The sequence below is a fragment of the Marmota marmota genome, unplaced genomic scaffold (genome assembly GCF_001458135.2).
Source record: "Marmota marmota marmota unplaced genomic scaffold, marMar, whole genome shotgun sequence".
NCBI classification, from domain to species: Eukaryota; Metazoa; Chordata; class Mammalia; order Rodentia; family Sciuridae; genus Marmota; species Marmota marmota.
Window position 1 is genome coordinate 2,674,126 of NW_026000174.1, and position 19,892 is coordinate 2,694,017.

Sequence of the window (19,892 nt, forward strand, 5' to 3'; positions counted from 1 at the left end):
CTAGTTTCTAGCTAAGTTTCAAATGACTGAGGTTACCTATTAAATGTCCCAAAGTGAGGAAAAGCTCATTACACTGAACAAGGGCAGACTTGCTTAACAGTTTCTGGTGAGTTGTTATGGGTCAGGTACCAAAGATGGAAACACATACAATCTCTGCCCTCAAGATGTTTATAGACTGGTGGAAAGATATGCAAATATATGAGCAGCATTAAAAGGAATTAGTTAGTACTCTTGACTGCAGACAATAAAAAATCTGACTCAAACTAGTTTAAGAATTTTTTAAAAGATCATTTATAGTCTAAATACACAGTCCAAGAACCACCCTGACTTCAGGCATTTAAACTCCACTGAATGAGGCTCCATGGATGGGTCCTGGAAATCTATAACTCACCCCTGCCTCTATCCCTTCATTAGATGATTTTGATTCTGTTTTGGAAAGCACAGTTTTATATAGATCATTTACATTACAAGTAGGAGATTGGACCAGAGAGGGCAAAAACTGAAGAAGATAATGATGCCCAACGAGATGAAGAAATCCTGAACCCAGACAGGAGCTGCCTGGGCTAAGCACATTATGTATCATGATGTCTGCTTTGTACTTAAAGTATGTGATGGGTGGGCTTTGAAGGGCTGTCAGGAGAGACTTGTGCCATTTGCCAGGCACTCAGTATGAGGGTTCACAATCCTTATCAAAGGGGCTATTACTTCCTTTTGTTCACCTAAAAACAATTTTGTGATTATATGCTAGGCACTGAGCTAAGCAGTGAGGACAAATGGATTTACAAGCAAAGAGCCTCTCTCAGTGAAGCTTATATTCTGGGGGGACAGACAATAAACATCAGAAAAATCAAGCTAAATATTTACAAACTGTTAAGTTCTGTGAAGAGGAAAGCCTCTTCATTGTGTATCCCCTAGTGGAGGTGAACATTGGATGGAGTAGAAAAAAGGCATTCAGGCTGACAAATCAGTGGAGACCTAAAGAATGGGAATAAGCAATTGTTTGGAAGGTTGTAGTATGAGCATTTCATCTAAAGGCAATAATAGCAACTGAAAAGCCCTCTGGCGGAGTGAATTGAGTAGAGAGGAGAATCAGGGAGGAGCAAGAAAAACTAGAGCTCAATGAGAGGGAAGAGGGAGTGAGAGGGAGTGGGATGAGCTTGAAGTTAGCAGAAGTGGGGCTATGGGATAACTGGTAGGCCCCCGCCCAAAGATGTGGATTTTATTCCACACACTATGAAATATTTGGTTAAAAGGAATCTCCTCATTGTTGTGTGGATAAAATACAAAAGCAGGTCTAGATGGGCATCAAGGCCCAGGTCTGGTCCCAACAATCCAAGACAGGCTTCATATGGTCCCTGAGTTCATCCTGTACCAGCGATATCCAATAGCACTTTCTGCAAAGATGGAAACATTCTCTGTGTACAACAAGGGGCTCTTGAACATTAGAAATGCGGCTACTGTGACTGAGAAACTGGATTTTAAACTTTATTCTATTTCAACTAAATTACTTTAATTTATACACCCTCATGTGGCTAGTGGCTATTGTATTGAATGACACAAGACAACACTGAGCACTGCACAACACCTGAGGGTTTCTACTCCGAATCTTGCAGCCAGGGTGTTCTCCAAATGGTGGGAGGGGAACAGGGTATGCTGATCCCTAGATGCTAACCAGTCAGTGCGTTCAGTCTTGTCAGGATGGAGAGTCTCAGGGGCCACCCTGAGCTTCATCTTGTTACTAGGGAGCCTAGTACACACGACTGTTAGGAGCTCCACGCACGTTCTTAGGGGAAAACTGGCACTGTGCAGAAAGGTTTCAGGAAGGCTTTTTCCAAAACGCAACAGCCTCGCGACCGCTCGGCCCAGCCACTGGCGAGAGAGGAAAGACAGACCCGCAGCGCCTCGCCCCGCCTGCCCCGCAGCAGGGCTCGGTAGACACTGGCTTCCCTAACAGCACAGGTGAGCTGGAGGACCGAACTTAGGCAAACCACCCTACAGGTTTGAGCGTCCAAGGACTTCTAGCTGCGCAGTCGCCTCTGCTTCCCTGGGGTGGGGGCGGGGATGGCGCGGGCTGTCACCCGCACAGGATCTGCTTGCTTTGCTTGCTTTCGCTTTGCCTTTGGCGAGGCCTGGCACACCGCAAGCAGAATACAGAGCGGGTGGCCACTGAGGAGGGGTGAGGGTTGGCGCTTTTAACCTTTAGGGTGCCCCTTCACGCTCCCAGAGGACGTGTCCCTGGCTCAGGCCGATTGCTCTGCTGACGTGTGGGTACTGGCTAGCTAGAAAGCGCCCCTGACCTTGGTCTCTTTCTGGTCCAGGTTGGCGCAAGGACCATGGGCGCCGCGCTGGGCACCGGCGCGCGGCTGGCTCTCCCGCCGGGTAGGGCCTGCGGTGCCCTTCGACACTGGGCACCCTCCGCACCCGCCCGAGCCTGCCACTCCAAACCCGGCCCAGCGCGCCCTGTGCCCCTGAAGAAGCGTGGATACGATGTCACCAGGAACCCACATCTCAACAAGGTAATGGTCTGGCTCTGGGAGGGTAGGACGCTAGAGCTATCCTTTGGCTGGAGGAAAAGGGCGCCCCGCCCCCTCGGCCTGGAAAGGATCCTACAAGCGCCCTTCCCGAGGTTTCTGTATTTGCCTGCTGTAGCTTAATGTATTGGTTTGGCTTTTTTGTTTCCCTCCCTCCCCCTCCTACATGGAGAGAGGTGACGAGTAATGCAGGGAGCTTAATTTTTTCAGCGAAAACAATGTGGACTCAGTTAAGATCTTCATGGTCAGTGTGACCTGGAGTCAGAAGACTCCCTGATGTTTTCTAATCCTGTTGATCTTGAAGAGTTCATTTAACCTCTGTGAGTCAGTTTCCTTATCTGTCAAAGAGATATAATTGACATAGGAATGCCGTAAGGCTTAAGGAGAAAACAGAGGCAGAGTTCTTAGCACAGTACCTGGCACCTAGGAGAGAATAAATATCAGCTAAGGTTATGATTGTTATTCTGGGGAAAAGATTAATTTGAGAGTGGGGACAGAAAGGTCTAGAATTATAAAACTTTTAGAGCTTGAAGCAGCATCAGAGATCCTAGTTCAAACCTCTCCTTTAACAGAAAACAGACAAAGGGAACATGCCCAAGGTCACCACCTAGCCAGTTCTGGATCTGCCACTGGAATCCAGATCTTTAATGCTAGGATCAAGTTCATCCCACTGCTAATACCAGCACATTAAGCTAAGAGCAGACATATTTGTGTCTGGTGGTAGAGTCAGTGTCTTTGGTTCAGAGGATCAAGTTGAGAGAGATACAAGCAGGAGACCTAGATTTGAGGCCTTTTGCCCTACCTCCCCACATTAACTTGGGCAATTCATTTAAATTTTTGGAGACTCAGCTTTCTTCAGTCTGAAATGATTATGGCAGACTCACCACTCTTATTTAACCTGGTTATTATGACAATTAAATGTATTAATGAATTCAAAGTCATATTTTTAACTACATGAAGTGTCCAATAAATAATTACTACAAAATGAAAATGTTAATAATTGCTTTGACTCAAGATTGTGATTTAAATGTGGCAATCTGTGTAGAAAAGATGTTTTTGAGAAGTAGAAACAACTACTTTATGCTAAGTTTTGTGATAGTTTCCTACAGAATTACTTTCTCTCAACCTTTACGTATTATACTGACCTCCTGCTCTCCCCCAAAGAGCCCTTATATACTACCCAAAGTATTTAAAGTTTGTATCAGTTTAATTACTTTGATAGTAAGTGTTAGAAAATGCAAACTTACTTTAGCAAACAAAAGTATCCTTTAACTAAAAAAAAAAAAATAGAGAAGAAAGGGTGAAGGGTGCAGGCAAGGCATGAGTAAGAAGTTGAGATTCATTCCTAAAGCTGCAGGTTCTTTCCACTTCTGCAATGTCAGCTTCATTGTTAGACTCCATCTGATGGAGTGTTCTCCTCAATGTGACCCCATTGCCCTATCTACCATACCACACCCACCAATTGAAGCTCCTGTGAAAGAAAAAGAATGCTTTCTCTGAAGCCTCAGAAAGTGAACCTGTCTTATAGATCTGATTGGATTCTCTTCCCATTCCCAAACCAATCACCAGCAACTTAAGACAGTTGGAGCCTATTCCTAGAAGACAGGGTAGGACCACCTGTATCAATTAGTTTAAATTAAAGGGGCTATAGTTTCCCTACAGTAAATCTGAATATTGCCATCAGAGGGAAGAGGGGTGGATTCTGGAGAGCAAAATAGTAAGTTCCCACTGTAGGATCCAATCATTATGGCAACAATTGCCTTAGAAGTATGGACAACCAGCACTTATCGCCTTGTGGATAGTTAAGAAAATAAAGGAGGTTTGGGGCACCTAAAAACATACTTGTCCCTAATATAAATTATTTCCCTTCTAAGTAATATAATTAGAATGTGATTCATAAATCCATGGGGCCTGATCTTTGTGTGATGTTAGATAATGTTTTTTATATATCCCTGAAGTCAGTTGATGAAGTTCTGGGTGTGAAGAGGGTATCTAGGGTTCTGCTGAGAACCCATTGGATCCCCCTTTCACTGGTTCTTGGGAAGAGAGGGAAGCAGCCCAGGCAGAGATATACTTTTCTTCCCACTGGACTGCCTTCCTCTGGCTGTCCTGACCACCTCCAGTGCTCACAGTCTCCAAGAAAGACTTGAGGCTTCCTGTGTTCTGAGGTTAAATAGAGCTGAAGAAGCAAAAGAGAGGGGCAGCTTCTAAAGGGTCTTTGGAACTGTGTTTAGTGAGAAGTTGTGTGGGTAGATTTTCCTCCCCACTAGAATGTGAGCTATTCTAGGGCAAGGACTGAGTTTCATGCATCTGTGACAAGGTAGTTCCTAAAGAATCTAGCAGTTAACATTAAATTCATGGAATGTGTTTAGTTGAGTTGCATCTTTCATTGATAGATCAGGAGAGGTTTATAAGTTGAAGCTTGACAGCAAAAGAGTAGTCAGAAGGTAGAATTCTCTGAGAAAAGATGAGCTACTAACCAGAGCAAGCATTGCTATTGCCATGTAATCCCTGGGTTCTGGACTCAGCTCTGTTGTGTCCTGGCTGTGTGGTCTGTGATGAATCCCACAAGTTCCTCTGCTTCTGTTATGCCCCTGCTATGAGGATCCTAGGGAATAACCCCTGTGAAATCACTTAGAAAAGTGTAATGTGTTAAATATTAGGTATTTGTGTGAATGATGCCCAGAACTGAGGTAAGAAGGGCCATAAGAGGTGATCTTGTTTAGAATTGCTTTGACTACATGGTCACAAAGGAGGGATCAGAATATTAGCTTAGTGGGTCTGCCAGCAATTCATTTTTAAAAAGAAATGGATTAGAATAAAAAAAGAGCAAATGCATTTAAAATTAATAAAATAGGTCTTTTACCAAGTAACCATGTAGAAGGTCTATTTCTACTATGGATTGTAGTAAAAAAAAAGGGGGGGGGCGTGATTTGGAAGCCATTGTTCTCATCTAACATCATCATTTTCAGAAGAAAAGATAATCTAGAGAGTGAAAGGACTTTACAGAGACAATCTTTGGTTGTAGAAGTGGGCAGAAGCAGAAAGCCTTAAAAATTCCAGTCCATTGTGATGGCAGTTCACATCTGCTCTAGCTGATTCATGCATAGTCCTATTGATGACAAAATTGGTACTAGATGATTCCAAGTTCCCTCCATGGGGCTAGAGTTTCTAAATGATGCAAATTCATCCTAAGTTAACTTCTAATTCCTGTTTTTCTAAACTAGCATTCCACTTTTTATATAATACAATGATGATGACCTGTTTTGTTGCAACAGAGTAGATGCTTGACATCAACCATGTTTTGCATACTTAAATAGGCAACTAACAACCCCATTTTATAGGGTTTTCTTCATATGCAGATGTCACCAAAATTTCTGGCCTCAGCTTACCTATATCCTTGTCTTTTATCTTTTTTCCTTTTTTCCCCCCAGAGCTGGGCATTGAATCCAGGGTCTCACATATGCTTAGTGTGTGTGTGCTTAGCACCCTAGCCCCACTTATATCTTCTTTTAGGAAGGGCTACCCTATTCCCCACTCCCCAAGCTAGATTTGAGTCCCTGACATTTGTCTTATCCCTCTGTTTCCTTACTATCATGACTGATTGTTTTTTTTCCACCCCAGATCCTGAGGATAGAGACTGACTTGTCACATGATGTTCTCTCTGCCTGACTTGAGGCACTCAGTAAATATTTGTTCTTTATCTCCATCAAGTTGTGGCCCTTTCCCTCTCAACCTCATTAGTATTAACGTCACTACTTCATAGCTCATTGCCAAGATAATGCCCACATGCAGCCCATTTTGGAGGAAATGCATCTACTTTGCCCTAATCTTTCCAGACTGTCAGTCATTTTACCAGAGGATCATGTTATTTCCCAGAGTGCACCAGCCTCTCCCTTTGGCCCCAAAACCATTGCTGACCCTTCACCTGCTTCTTTGCTTTTTTTTTTTTTTTTTTTTTTTTTATCTCTTGAGTTTGATGTTCAGAAAAATAATGAAAAGGGTGAAAATCAAAAATCATGTGATTGTGGACCAGCATGTTTCATGCAGTGGGCCCTCAGATACTTCCTAGCACAGCAGGTGACAGCCCTTCTACGTGGAATAGATGCAGTTTGATTGGGGAATGTGTGCAGACTTAGTGGCCCGCAAAGCAGCTTTGGCTACACATATGAGGTGACAGGTTTCAGCTGAATCCCTTTTGCGTTCAGTGGTGGTTTATTAGACTCACACACAGCCAGGACTTGTTGTTGAATGAACTATATATTTTTGTTCAGTGGAACTTGATATTGCCTCCTTTGGGTGTGGAGAATCTGTCAACACAGGCTTGACTCACCCATCATTCAGGAGATGATGATGGGTTTTGTGAGGAATTAGAAGTTTATTGGTGATGCCATTTTCTGCCCTTGAGGTACATAACATAATATGTATTCCTGGAATCTCTGCTTCAAATATTATATAAAATTGGAGCTCCTGATTGACTGGGAAACAATAAGTTGTTAAGTAAACATGACTTCCATATGCAGCAATTCACTCTAGATGTGAACCTCTTGTGCAGTGACTCAGGACATTGAAGCCCAAATACAATTCAGATATTTTAGGAAAAGTTGAGCAGAAGCAGGGTGGAATTAAATCCTTCCCTGTTAAATATAGTCCTAGCTTCATGGGATGGTAAGCATTTGGTGTTGGAGCTTTATTCTTAGAACAGCTAAACGAACTTGTGTTAGTTAGATGAAAGGTCAGGTAATTTTAACAAAATGAACCCCAAATACAGAGAATTGAACAAAATGGGATTAATGTCTCTCCTATAAACAAAGTCAGGTAGGCAGTCACAGGTTGGCACGGAGTTTGATTTTGTCATCATCACTGTGCATTTTATACTTCATTGTCTAGGAGGGCTTCTCTCACCTCCACTGCAGATTCTATACAGGAGCCAGCAGGAAGGAGAAACACCTTTCAATTTTTTTTAATTAGATGGGTTAATTTTTAATGACCTAAGGAATATTATAAAATAGATTTTTTGTACATCATTTAGAAACTGATACTAATTCTATCTATTAAAGAATAATCCTAATATGACTGATATCTTTCAAATTAATCTCACAGAAAAACACCTTTTTAAAGGGTACCATTCAGGAGTCTTGAATATCACTTTTACACACATCTAATTGGCCAAAACTTGACCATATGTACACTTAGCTACAACAGAACCTGGGAAATGTAACTTTTTGATGGGGGCACCCACATTTTCAACAAACAATTGTATACCATTAAAGAAAGGGAGAATGGATATTTGGGAATATTGACACAAACTATTATCCCCAAACTTGTCTTCTTTAGCTGTCAGTTTTAACCCAAGCTTTAAAATCCATCTGTTTCTTAACATCCCCAACCTTGTTCACACCCTCATCATTTCATACTTACCTGTGCAAAGATCTCCTTGTTGATCTCGCAATTTTCTGTCTTTTTCAATCCACTCCTGTGTCTGTCAACCACACCCAGAGTGGCTAAGACCCTGCACATATTCCTGACTGCTCTCTTTGTATCAGGTACCATATTCAATCCACCAGAAAATCCTTGCTCCATCTTCAGACTAAATTTGAACCCCATTCCTGTCACTGCAGGTTCCACCTGTTTCAAGCCGCCAATATCTCTCTGCTGTATTTAGGCAGCAGCCTCCCCACTGGCCTCCTTGCATCTGATTTTGCTCCTCTAGTTTGTTCTTGACACAACAACACAGTGATCCTTTTATATTGTGTGTTAAATAGACAAGTTTATGATCATTATGAAGACTTCAAAAATGTTGACTTGTGTTTATGAAAGTTAATTCATAAAATCACACAATTTTTCTGTGCAAAACTTTTCTAAAACAAAGACTACAATGCCTGGCATGATGTGGTTCTCTTTGATCTCATCTTTTGCTATTCGTCTGCCTCACCCATCGCTCCAACAGCATGGTTTCCTCGCTGTTCCTCAAACACTCTAGGACAGCTCTTACCTAAAGCCTTTGTGCAGGCTCATCCCTCTTTGCAGAACACACTTTCCCTAAATAGGCTAAATAGCCTAAGTGGCTCCCTGGTTCCCTTCTTCCAGACTTCTCACTTTCTCAATGAGACTCACTCTGACCACCCTATATGAAACTGACCCCCTTAGTCACCCTTCATCATATTTGACACTTTCTAACATATTATTAAACTCACTTATTATTTATGTTATTTATATTATTATTTATATTTCCTCAGTATAATGTAAGCTCCATTTAGGCAGGAATTTTTGTCTATTTGTTCATTGATCTATCTGAGGTATTTAGTTGGTGCTCAGTTAACAGATAGTGAATAAGTGAGTCATTCAGAGACATCTGCTGAGGCTCTCTGTTCTCGTCCCTTTCCTTCATCTCTCCTTTTACCAAAATCCCCTTCTTTCACTCTAGAATCTCTCCTCCCTCAACATCCCCATTGGTGGTGTTGGCATATCCATTTAGGATATGAACAAATCTCACATTGGCCCTTTTTTGTGTCCAGGGGCCTATCATAGAGTGAAGTCTGAGCTGGGGACAGCAAAAAGATGTTAGTTCTGTGTATTTCCACTTTTATTAGCATTAAACAGAACCCAGGGAAGAAAAAAGACAAAAATGGTACGTTGGAATTAGAGATGGATGGAGACAATTCTCGAGGCTCATGGAAAAACACAAAGAGATATCTAGGGAGTGGACCAGAGGTTGGGAGGCCCTAGCTTCTGTCAGCACCTCCAAATTCCTGGAACTCCCACCCTACCCTCCACTTTGACTTCTTGGAGTCTCTGTTCCTGTTCCAAACCCCTTCAGTTTCCCTGGCCCACAGGAGCTCTGATGAAGATAAGAGAGAGCCTCATCTCCCAGGATCTGAAAGTTAAGCAAATGTGGTGGGTGCCAGGAGCTCAGGAGGGAGATTGGCTGCTCCTGGATCCTGAGGTTGATACTCAGAAAGTATGTTCTTTTAAACATGTTGCTATAAATAGTTGAATTGTTCTCCAGAGAAAGGGTATTATGTATTAAATAAGGATTTGTGTGATCATTAGGAAGACTTCAGAAATGTTGGCTTATGTCAATGAATGCTTAATTTAAAATGCAAAATGCTAAATGGAATCTAGCATGTGTTACTATAAAAAGATGTAACTCTGGAAAAATGGTTTGGAAGTAAATGTATGAAAATGATTGCATTAGGGCAGAGGGATTATGGGACATTTATTTCCTCTTCATAAAAATTTTTTAAATGTTCCATTGTCGTTTCAATTTTAGGTCACAGGTTTTTGTTGGGAGTTCAGTTTCTAGACAACATTCAGCTTTTGGAAGTTGACCCACCTGTGATATATGGGTGGAAATCTCTCTGAAGTAATCTTATTTCAGGCTTATAACCCCCTATTTTCTAGAAGCAGATACATTTAGATTCACATAATAAAAAAATGTTAACACAAGAACCTGCTGCCTGTTTTAAAAGCAACTGTAAATAGCAATATATAGATTATGTAAACAGCAGCTCTGGAAGGCAAATCCTGTACAGAAATATATATTGTCTGACTCCAACCTGGACCACCTGGTATTTTAAGTTGGTCCAAGTCTGAGCTGTACATAGAGTTTCTTTGGATGATTTTTCAGACTTAATAATATCCCCCATTCCAGTTTCTCTTGGTTGTCTTTGGCCTTTGTAGGCTCTAGGGTTTGTGACTTTATTTTGCATTTTTTGTCAGTTCTACCAAATATTTCTTTTATTATCTGTCTTCTTATTTCCAGACGCCAGTCTTATAAGGGGAGGAAGGGCAAATCCTTTTGATTTGTATGGCAATTGCAAAAGGATCACTAATGTGTAGTACTTTTGTTTGAAAAGACATGGATTACTGTCAGCTTTAAAAACCTTCACTTTGATGTGTAGAAAGCACTTTGGGAAATCCTTTGGGTTGGTATCCAACTGCCTTTCTGATGCAGAACACAAAACATGCTGTATGATCTTGTGATGAAAATCTGATGGACGTCCTCCACTTGGGGGTGCCGAGGTCAATGGTTAAAAGCATTTATTCATTTCATACCAGAGGGTTGCCAGGCAGCCTAGTTAAAACACAGCTCTTACCAAAAGGACACAGGAACAAGTAAAATGCACCCAGTCATTTGAGGAGAGGGTTTTTTGATGGAAAGATCATAAGCTTTTGAGGAACCTGAATAAGAGGAAACCAAAGCTGCATTTGCTTTTAAAAGTGATTACGGAAAACTAGAGGGATGATAGCGGGTATAGTTGAATGATTAGTAACTTGGGAATATTATTTTTTAAAGCATTTAATCTCATTCTGTATTGTTATTTATGGTCCTGAAACATTCTCCCCTGGGTGAGGAATTCTGGAGAAAGCAGACTCAGTGGAGTCCTTTGTTTTGGTTAGCTTTGCTCTCTCAGAAAACAGAAAGAGGGAGTCCACATCTCTACAAAGTAGCCTCTTTCCTGAGGTGTGGGATGCCCAGTGACTTCAAACATGAGTGCCAGGTGTACAGTAGAGCTAGTCTCCAGTCAACAGCTCACAGTCTCCATGCTCCTTCTCTAAGGTTTTGAAAAAAGTATTGAGGATTCCAACCTAAATCCCTATTATTCTGAATTTTCTTTGATAGCGTTATGGAGGGAATTCAAGTAATAACTATAACAGCATTTTTTTAGGATATACAGAGTGCCAGGAATTGTTCTAAGCAGTTGATACGCATTGACTCATTTGATACAATTCCACAACTTTTTGAGATAAGCACAGTTATTATTCTTTTGTTATAAGTGAGAATACTGAAGTATGAGGAGGTTAGCCCACTTGCCTTTGGTCATGCAACCCATAATGGTGGAGCTGGATCCACCTGGGTTTAGGACCCACACCCACACTCATACCCACCATACCACCCTACCATTTCCAGTGTGCAAGGTCCCTCTTATCAGGGATGACTGCATGAAGTCTGATGTACTGTGGCCTTTCCAGGATAGAAATTAGAGCATTCCCTGTTCCTGCCCGTGGGTATCTGTTGTTATCACTTCCACTGGCTCTGCTAAAATCAGGGTATCATGGAGTTGAAGGGAACTTTAAAAATTACAGGATGATTCATTTATTTACATATTAAATTTATCAATAGACACATCTGCTGAATTCTTATTACATTTTTAGGCAATGGAGACCTCACAGTAAACACAATATTTCTTCTTCTGCCTTTGAGGAGCTAAGTGTAACCGAAGTGGCATGAGGACCAGTGAGTAAGTAAGGAGGCAGTTTCAAGGAAGTGTGTAGGTATAATTAGAGGGTCATTCATTCACGTGAAGAAGGATGGAAGAGAGGTGCAGATACATTTCTAATGGCAGTATTTTCAGAGCCAAGATAAATGGAAGAATCAGAGTTGGCAGATGAAGGTGGCAGAGGAGAAGCTGTTTAGATCATGAAAGAGAATGAATTCCAAGAATAACCACCCATTAATTTTGTAATTAAATGTACAGAAATTTAGCAATAGAGCTCAACAAAAAGAGTTAATGTCTTCCATACTTGGATGTGATCTTTCATGTTCTTCTTTTCCTTGATTTTATGTTGCATAAAGCCAGAGAGAGTCATTCACACTGGGCATCTCTTTTCAAAATCTTCAGCATGCCTCAGGATTCAGCCTCTGCAGGGTCACCTCTGCCACACTGTCCTCCTCAATAGTGCCACAAAGAAGCAACTTGTTCATCCCCTACACTCCTTCAGTGTGTATAGGTAGTCGTGGTTCTTTCTCACGCTTGGTTTCAATGTACATTTGTTTAGTGCGTGTGTCTGTCTCCATCACTGTGTCATCTTTAGATCCAGGAGACTCTCAGGTGCTCCATAGCCAGCACAATGCCCTCCTCATAGTATCCCCTCAATAAAAATGACTACATGAATTACTTCCACATTCCCTTCTCCACAAATCAGAAACTACTAGAGTGAAAACCAATGTCACACCAACTGCCATATGCCATCTCTTCTGAAAAGATGGTGAAAAGCTTGATCTGAAAATAAGAATTATTTTTAGGGCTGGGGATGTGGCTCAAGCGGTAGTGCGCTCGCCTGGCATGCATGCGGCCTGGGTTCGATCCTCAGCACCACACACAAAGATGTTGTGTCGGCCGAAAACTAAAAAATAAATATTAAAATTCTCTCTCTCTCTCTTTAAAAAAATATTTTTAGATCTCTCCATGCACTTGGAGAATTTCAAAATCCAAGAGAAATATTTCATTCTGGTCATATAAATTTTGGAAATACATTTCTTTAGAAGAGTTTTCTGCTCTGAAGCTGGGCCAGGTGCACTTTATCTAAAGAACAGCATCTTTATGATGAGATTATTTATTCTTATCCTGGGGCTGCTTTCAAGACATTAAATTTGGACCTGCTGTAACTAGCAACAGGTTAAAGGATTTTGAGAATGAAGGAGTGTAGTCAACTAGTATCAATTATGTATGATCCCCCAAGAGGCATGGCCAGTGACCAGATACTGGGCAGCAGAACACAATGCCTGGAAAATACAAGATTTAGAATCAGAAAAGCCCCTGCTTCCTGCTTTGGTTTGGATGTGGTTTGAGTGTATCCCCCAGGGGGTCATGTGTTGACATTTAATCTTTATTGTCAGGAACTAAGAGGGTGGAAACTTAATCCAACTATGTTGTTCAGAATTTGGACCTTTTGGAGGTGATTAGGATTAAACAGGCTATTGGGGGAAACCCCATAATTGAATATTGGTGGCTGTATAAAAAGGGGGAGAGAGATTAGAGAACACTCACAAATACACACACACACACATACACACACCACTAATTCCCTCTCGCTTGCTGTATGATGCCCTGTGCCACCTTAGGACTCTTCCAGCAAGGAGGCCATCACCAGATATGACCCTTTGACCTTAGACCAGAACCATGAGCCAAAACAAAACTCTTTATAAAGTTACCCACCTTAGGTATTTTAAAAAATGGACTAATACAGTTCTAATACCAGCTCTGTCATTCACTAGATATGAGACCTTGCAAAAGTCACTTCATTTCTCTGAGCCTCAGTTTCCTCATCTGTGGATAAGGATGATAATAAAATACACCTATTTGACAGGTTGCTCTAATGATTAAATGAAAGATTGTATGTAAAGCAAATTGTAGAATTAATTAATTCTCAAGTTAATCTACATATCTAAAGCTTTTGTTCCATTTTGAAGCCCTGTTTGGCCATAAAAGTCACAGACACAGCAGAGCTTGACCTGGTTCATGCCCACTTAGAGCATGCAGGAGAGGGGAAGACCAAAGGATCAACCTTATTCTCTAAAGGCATGAACAACATCTGATTTGGGCAGACTTGATTGGAGAGGAGTGAGCCAGGGAAGAGTCAGGCTGGATGGAAACCTTTTTGATAACTTCTCAGTACTCAATGGAGTTTTTAAAGCCTGAATAATCTAAACATTTGTCTGAAAGAACCTTAAGTAAAAAAAGTATCTCTAGAAGCAGAAATTCAAGGGTCTTTTAAAGAGCTGGTGCTTCTGGAAGTTGAAGCTGGAGTAGAAGATAGTGGTTACCATCAGGAATCTCAGAACTTTATTCCAATATTTTGGAAACCAAGGTTTTTAAAGCTACCTTAAAAAATAAATACAAATGTATCCATCATTATAGCACTCCCAGTCTCATGAGATTTTGATAGCAATATAGCAAGATAAGCTCAGTGGGCCATTTCTGGGCCAGCTTTCCCAACTAGCAGTCAGACTATGAAGGGAATTTTACAATAGTCCTGTGGTCTCCATAGACTTTTCTGTGAGTGATCGATATACTTGCACATGCATATTTTAAATGAGCATTTCTCCTCCATTGAATGAGCGTTCATGATGAGCATTCCCCCAAAAGACTTAGAGGTCATAGTTGTCTTTGGGTAGATAATGCCCTAGCATTTGACCACTATATTACAGTAGGGTTTTAGAGGCCCCAGGAGAGGAAGTTCTTTCTGCCCATGAAATGAATGGTGGGTAAGGATTCTGACTGTGTCTGCCTCTTAAATCTACTGCCTTTGAAAGACACCGCTTTGCCTGCCATTCTAAAATAGTGCTTAGAATCAACCTCAGTTGATTATTCAGAAGTACTTTTGAATCTTTCCCCAGGATGGCAGAGGCGATGTTTTACAGTAAACATTGTCATATATTGTAAACCTGAATAAACCTGCAACGTAGCTCCTGCCATCACTTCTGTGTCCATTTCTGATGCAAGGACATGTTCCCAACTCCCACTTGCTTTTTAAGTTTCTATTTATTCTTTGTGGTAACATGATTTCAAAGACAGTCCACACACTGTTTGACAGAAAGCTCAGCCCCCATGTCATAGACTCCTTTCTTATCTCTTCTTATTCTTGGTCTCTTCTGGTTCACAGTTATTTGTTTGACTGGTAAAAAAAATCACTTGAGATCACAAGGACAGATAATAGCAGTGCAGTTGCTGCTGATGAAATGTGAGTAGAGATTTAGAATAGTGTGCAGAAAAACCTATTAATGGCCATTTTTAGAAACAGCGTTGAAATCCACCCATCAGTGCTGAAAGATTTCCCCTGATCTCACACTCTAAGAGCTGGTGGCAGCTTATCCTCATGTCTGCAGAGCCTGAGAAGCTGCCTGGCCATGCCAGTGGGAGATGATGGCATGCATGCCAATGGAGCAGCTGGCCAGGGGGTGCCAGATGGAAGGGCTGCCCATCAGGGGAATAGTCCCCCAGTAACCTCCAGTGACCTCTAGTACTAGTTGCCTTATAATGCCTACCATGCCAGGTGCTTTTCTGGGGGGAAAAGGGTACCAGGGATTGAACTCAGGGGTGCTCAACCACTGAGCCACATCCCCAGCCCTATTTTGTATTGTATTTAGAGACAGGGTCTCACCGAGTTGCTTAGCACCTTGCTTTTGCTGAGGCTGGATTTGAACTCACGATCCTCCTACCTCAGCCTCCCAAGCCACTGGGATTATAGGCCATGTGTCACTGCACCCTGTGCTTTTACAGGTGTTTAGAGAGATTATTTCCACACAGAAGAAATAGTGTGAAGAAAGTGAACTTGGCCCATTGCTCCCTCACCTCCTGCTTCCCTGGCCTCTTCCTTCCACTTTGCTATACAAGACATATCCTGAAAGTCTTCATGGTGTCCCTAAGCTGCCCAGGACTGCCAGGCCTTCTTGCCATACAGTATCCTGATTCCTCTCCTGGATCTCATCTCTTCTTTACTTCATTTCCTGTGTATTCATCCATCCTTCATGCAATGTTTATTGAGCGCCTATTAAATGCCAGGCACTATTCGATATTAGGAATCGCATCAAAAACTTGACCATAAATCTTCTTATTCATCTAGTGAGAAATATAATAAATAAGTAAACAAATTATAATATAGTTATTGGTGGTTGGTTAGGGAAAAATAAACAGGGCACCAAGGAAAAGAATAATAGATGATGTACTTTGGATGGAAAGGTAAGAGCTATTTATTTGTTTATGACAGCGGAATGCATTACAATTCTTATTACACATATAGAGCACAATTTTTCATATCTCTGGTTGTATACACAGTATATTCACACCAATTCATGTCTTCATACCTGTACTTTGGATAATAATGATCATCACATCCATCATCATTAATAACCCATGCCCCCTCCTTTCCCCTCCAACCTCTCTGCCCTATCTAGAGTTCAACTATTCCTCCCATGCTCCTGCTCCCTATCCCACTATGAATCAGCCTCCTTATATTAAATAAAACATTTGGCATTTGTTTTTTGGGGACTGGCTAACTTCACTTAGCATTATCTTCTCTAACTCCATCCATTTACCTGTAAATGCCATGATTTTATTCTATTTTATTGCTGAGTAATATTCTATTGTGTATATATAAAGATGATGTACAGTCAATCAACAAATACATGAAAAATCACTCATCATCACTAGCAATTAGAGAAATGCAAATCAAAACCACTCTAAGATTTTATCTCACTCCGGTCAGAATGGCAGCTATTATGTGTACAAACAATAATAAGTTTTGGCAAGGATATGGGGGAAAAGGTACATTTATACATTGCTAGTGGGACTGCACATTGGTGCAGCCCATATGGAAAGCCGTATGGAGATTTCTTGGAAAGTTTGGAATGGAACCACCATTTGACACAGCTATCCCTGTCCTTGTTCTATACCCAAAGGACTTAAAAACAGCATACTATAGGGACACAGCAGCATCAATGTTTATAGCAGCCAAATTCACAATGGCTAGACTGTGGAACCAACCTAGATGCCCTTCAATAGATGAATGGATAAAAAAAAATGTGGTAAGAGCTCTTTAAAAGGTTGTATTTGAGCAGAGACCTAAAGAAAAAGGAGCCAACCAGGGGAGAAGCTGAGGAAGAGCGTTTGGGGCAGAGGGAGCAGTTCTTGTGAGTCTGAAGGTAACAAATAGCTTTACATGGCAGGTTCTGGGAATTGACAGTAGGCAGGCCAATAAACGTGCAATGCAAAAGAGGGGAACTGCACATAATTAGGGTGGGGAGAGCTGAGGGGCCAGATGGCAAAGGGTCCGAAAGTTTGTGATGTGAACTGGGTGTTATCTGCTATAAAACAGGACACTATTCAATGGCTCTAAGCAAGGAGGTAGCATGATCTGATCTACATTAAGATCTTTCTTCCTGCTGTGTGGAGAATAGATTGGAGATGAGCAAAAGTGGAAGCAGGAGAACTCGTGAGAAGCTGGGTCAGTAATAAGAGCAAGCAAAGGTGAGGACTGGAAAGTGGGGGTGTCAGGTGAGAAGAGGGAGAGAGGAGAAGTCTTTTAGGAAATGGAGTCTGAAGGTAGAAGGAACAGACAGGCCCCTGTGTCCTTCTGCAACTCACCAGGACTCCATCTATTTTCTCCCTCCTCATATCCCCCACTCCCCACCCCCACGAAGCTACCACCACTGTTTATTGCAGTTACTTCTCATTCTTTCTCAGCATATTTCATAATAATAAGGAAATAGAGTGTTCATGTTTTACCCTTAGAGCTCTTGAAGTATCTCCTGATCTGTCCTCTCATTTGAGCCTCACAGAAATCCCTGTGAGTTGGGTGTTATTACCTTCATTTTATAGGAAAGTGCTCTGGGACCCAGAGGACTGAGCTGCCTATAGTCTCCCAAAGAGTAAAGGGTAGAGCAAAACGCAATTCCAGATTTCCTGAGACCATTGGCTGATTTATTCAACAAACTGTTGAGTATCTACTGTGTTCAGGAGCTATGCTGGGTTCATGGTCATTGCTTTCAAGGAACTTGGAGTCCAGAGAAGACAGACAGATGTGTGGGCTCACAAATGTAAATCAGTATAATAGGTTTCATGTTATATTAGAATATGGGATTAATAATGTGTCCACGTAATTTTTACCTTAGTGGGGAAAATGAAGGATGAGAAGGTTTCTTAAAGGGAGTAATCTTTAGTCCTTATGCTAAATTATGTAACGTGTTGCATAGGCTAAAAAGATAAAGTCAGCTCTGACCTCTTTCCTGAGGAGACTACTTTTTTTTTTTTTTTTTTTTTTTTTGACAATGCTAAGACCTAAAAGGTATACAGGGATTCTCTGGAAAGACAAACTGGGGAAAAAATGTCCCAATCAAATAAAGCAAATCTGCATGGTGTGGAAGAACTGTGGATGATTCTGGATGGAGGACAGTAGTGGAGTGATGGAGTTGGACAGCAGAACATGAGATGGGGGCATCAGGGGCAATTCTTTGGGTGAAGAGTTTGACCTTAGTCCTGAAGGTGAGAGGGACACTGAAAAGTGACACCATGAGATTTGAGCTTTAGACATATCTAAACCCAGATAGGAGACAAAAACAGAATAAGGAAATTTAGTGAAAAAAGAAATCTAATCCCCAGGAGGGAGTTGAGAAGGACCAAATATGATTGGTGGTAAAGTGGATACAGATATGAGAGGCCTGAGGAAGCAGAAGACTGAGTTCTTTCCAGATTACACTGAGCTGCATAATAGAAATTCCAAGAGTTATTGTAAAAAAAAAAAGTTATTGTTCAACAAATAAAAAAAAAACTAACGGAAACCCTATATTTATTTGTCATTAATTTACACAACTCATCCAGAATATCCTATTCCTTTGTCTTTGCCTAGAATTAAATAAAACTGTTGACACTGGTTATCTCATGCCAGTGTCTTAAGTTATTCTTGGCAGTTGTCTATCTTAAATATCGGAAAATAAACTAGTTATTAATGATGTAAGATTTTTCAAAATGTAAAGTTCCTTAAGAGGTACTTTGGGACTGGTGAATTTGTAAGGGATATGGACTCAGGCCCTTTTAATTTCAGATATTTTATTGGAATATTGTTGTCATTGGCTTTCTCTCACTAACTAGCCTTATTCCAGTTCTATTCTCACAAAGCAGACTTATCACCCAAACTGTAGAGAAGGTGCAGCTTGGTGAGTACATGATTACATTCACCCATGGTTTTGTCATTGTGAGGACATTGTGCAGCCCTCCACACTGCCCAGTAAACAAAGATATAAATAAGTGAGACTCTTTTAACACTACAAAAGCTCAAGGGATTTCCTTCTTTTTTCTCAGGCCCCTGGAAAAACAATCACTCCTTACATTGAAAATGGAAAAAGAATGTTCATAGTTTTGAAAATATATTTTCTAGATAATAATTTTCTTTAATATTCTTATTTGTTTATTGGTTTGTTTCTTCCTTTTCTTTCTTTTTTTAAGAGGACTTAAATAAAAATAAGGATTTGAAGTTCATGCAATACAAACCTTTCACAAAGTTGGCTGTCTATAGATGAAATGTTGTCACTTTCTCCATTGGGCTCAGTTTTAGCGTGCCTATCTCTTTGCCAAGGCTTAGTTTGTCTTTATGAACCAGGATTCCTGGAGAACAAAAATAGAAAATCAGAAGCTTGCAGGAATGATTTTCTTGGCGAGTTTGACCCAGTATCAGCCTCTTTTCTAAATAAAATGCTGTTTAAAGACTTTTAAAAGGTAAAATTTTAATAGAATCAGCAATAAGAATACCACTGTAAGCCTACTCTTGTTTCTTGTACATTTTGGGGGACACCATCTGGGCAAGGTTATTTGTCACATGATCTGACTCTAACTCTGAGGCCACAAATATCATACAAAGTCCAATGATGAGAAGTTTTCTGGAATGAAATGTTCATAGGGGGCTAGTAGCCTTAGAATTGTTTCACAATTGTAAAAGATCCTTGGTTTTACATCATGGATTTTCCAAGGCTTTGATCTTGTGAAACTCATTCTATGTATTTTAACTGCAGTGTTTGTCTTTAATTCACCTCCTCTTCAAAAGAGTAAATTTGTATAATGGAGTCTAACACTGTAAACATTT

At 40.9% G+C, this 19,892-nt stretch overlaps 1 protein-coding gene across 2 annotated transcripts in view; it reads left to right on the forward strand.

The window, feature by feature from the left end:
- Positions 1 to 1,666: 1,666 nt before the first annotated feature.
- Positions 1,667 to 19,892, forward strand: part of Me3 (malic enzyme 3) — a 200,570-nt gene continuing 182,344 nt past the window's right edge. The window contains exons 1-2 of one of the 2 annotated variants that reach the window (XM_048787941.1): positions 1,667 to 1,959; positions 2,319 to 2,516. In XM_048787941.1, the coding sequence (XP_048643898.1) occupies positions 2,334 to 2,516 (183 nt within the window). In that variant the 5' untranslated portion in view covers positions 1,667 to 1,959; positions 2,319 to 2,333. Of the gene's footprint in view, positions 1,960 to 2,023; positions 2,177 to 2,318; positions 2,517 to 19,892 lie in introns of those variants that run through there. The other variant, XM_048787942.1, reaches the window with a different exon arrangement.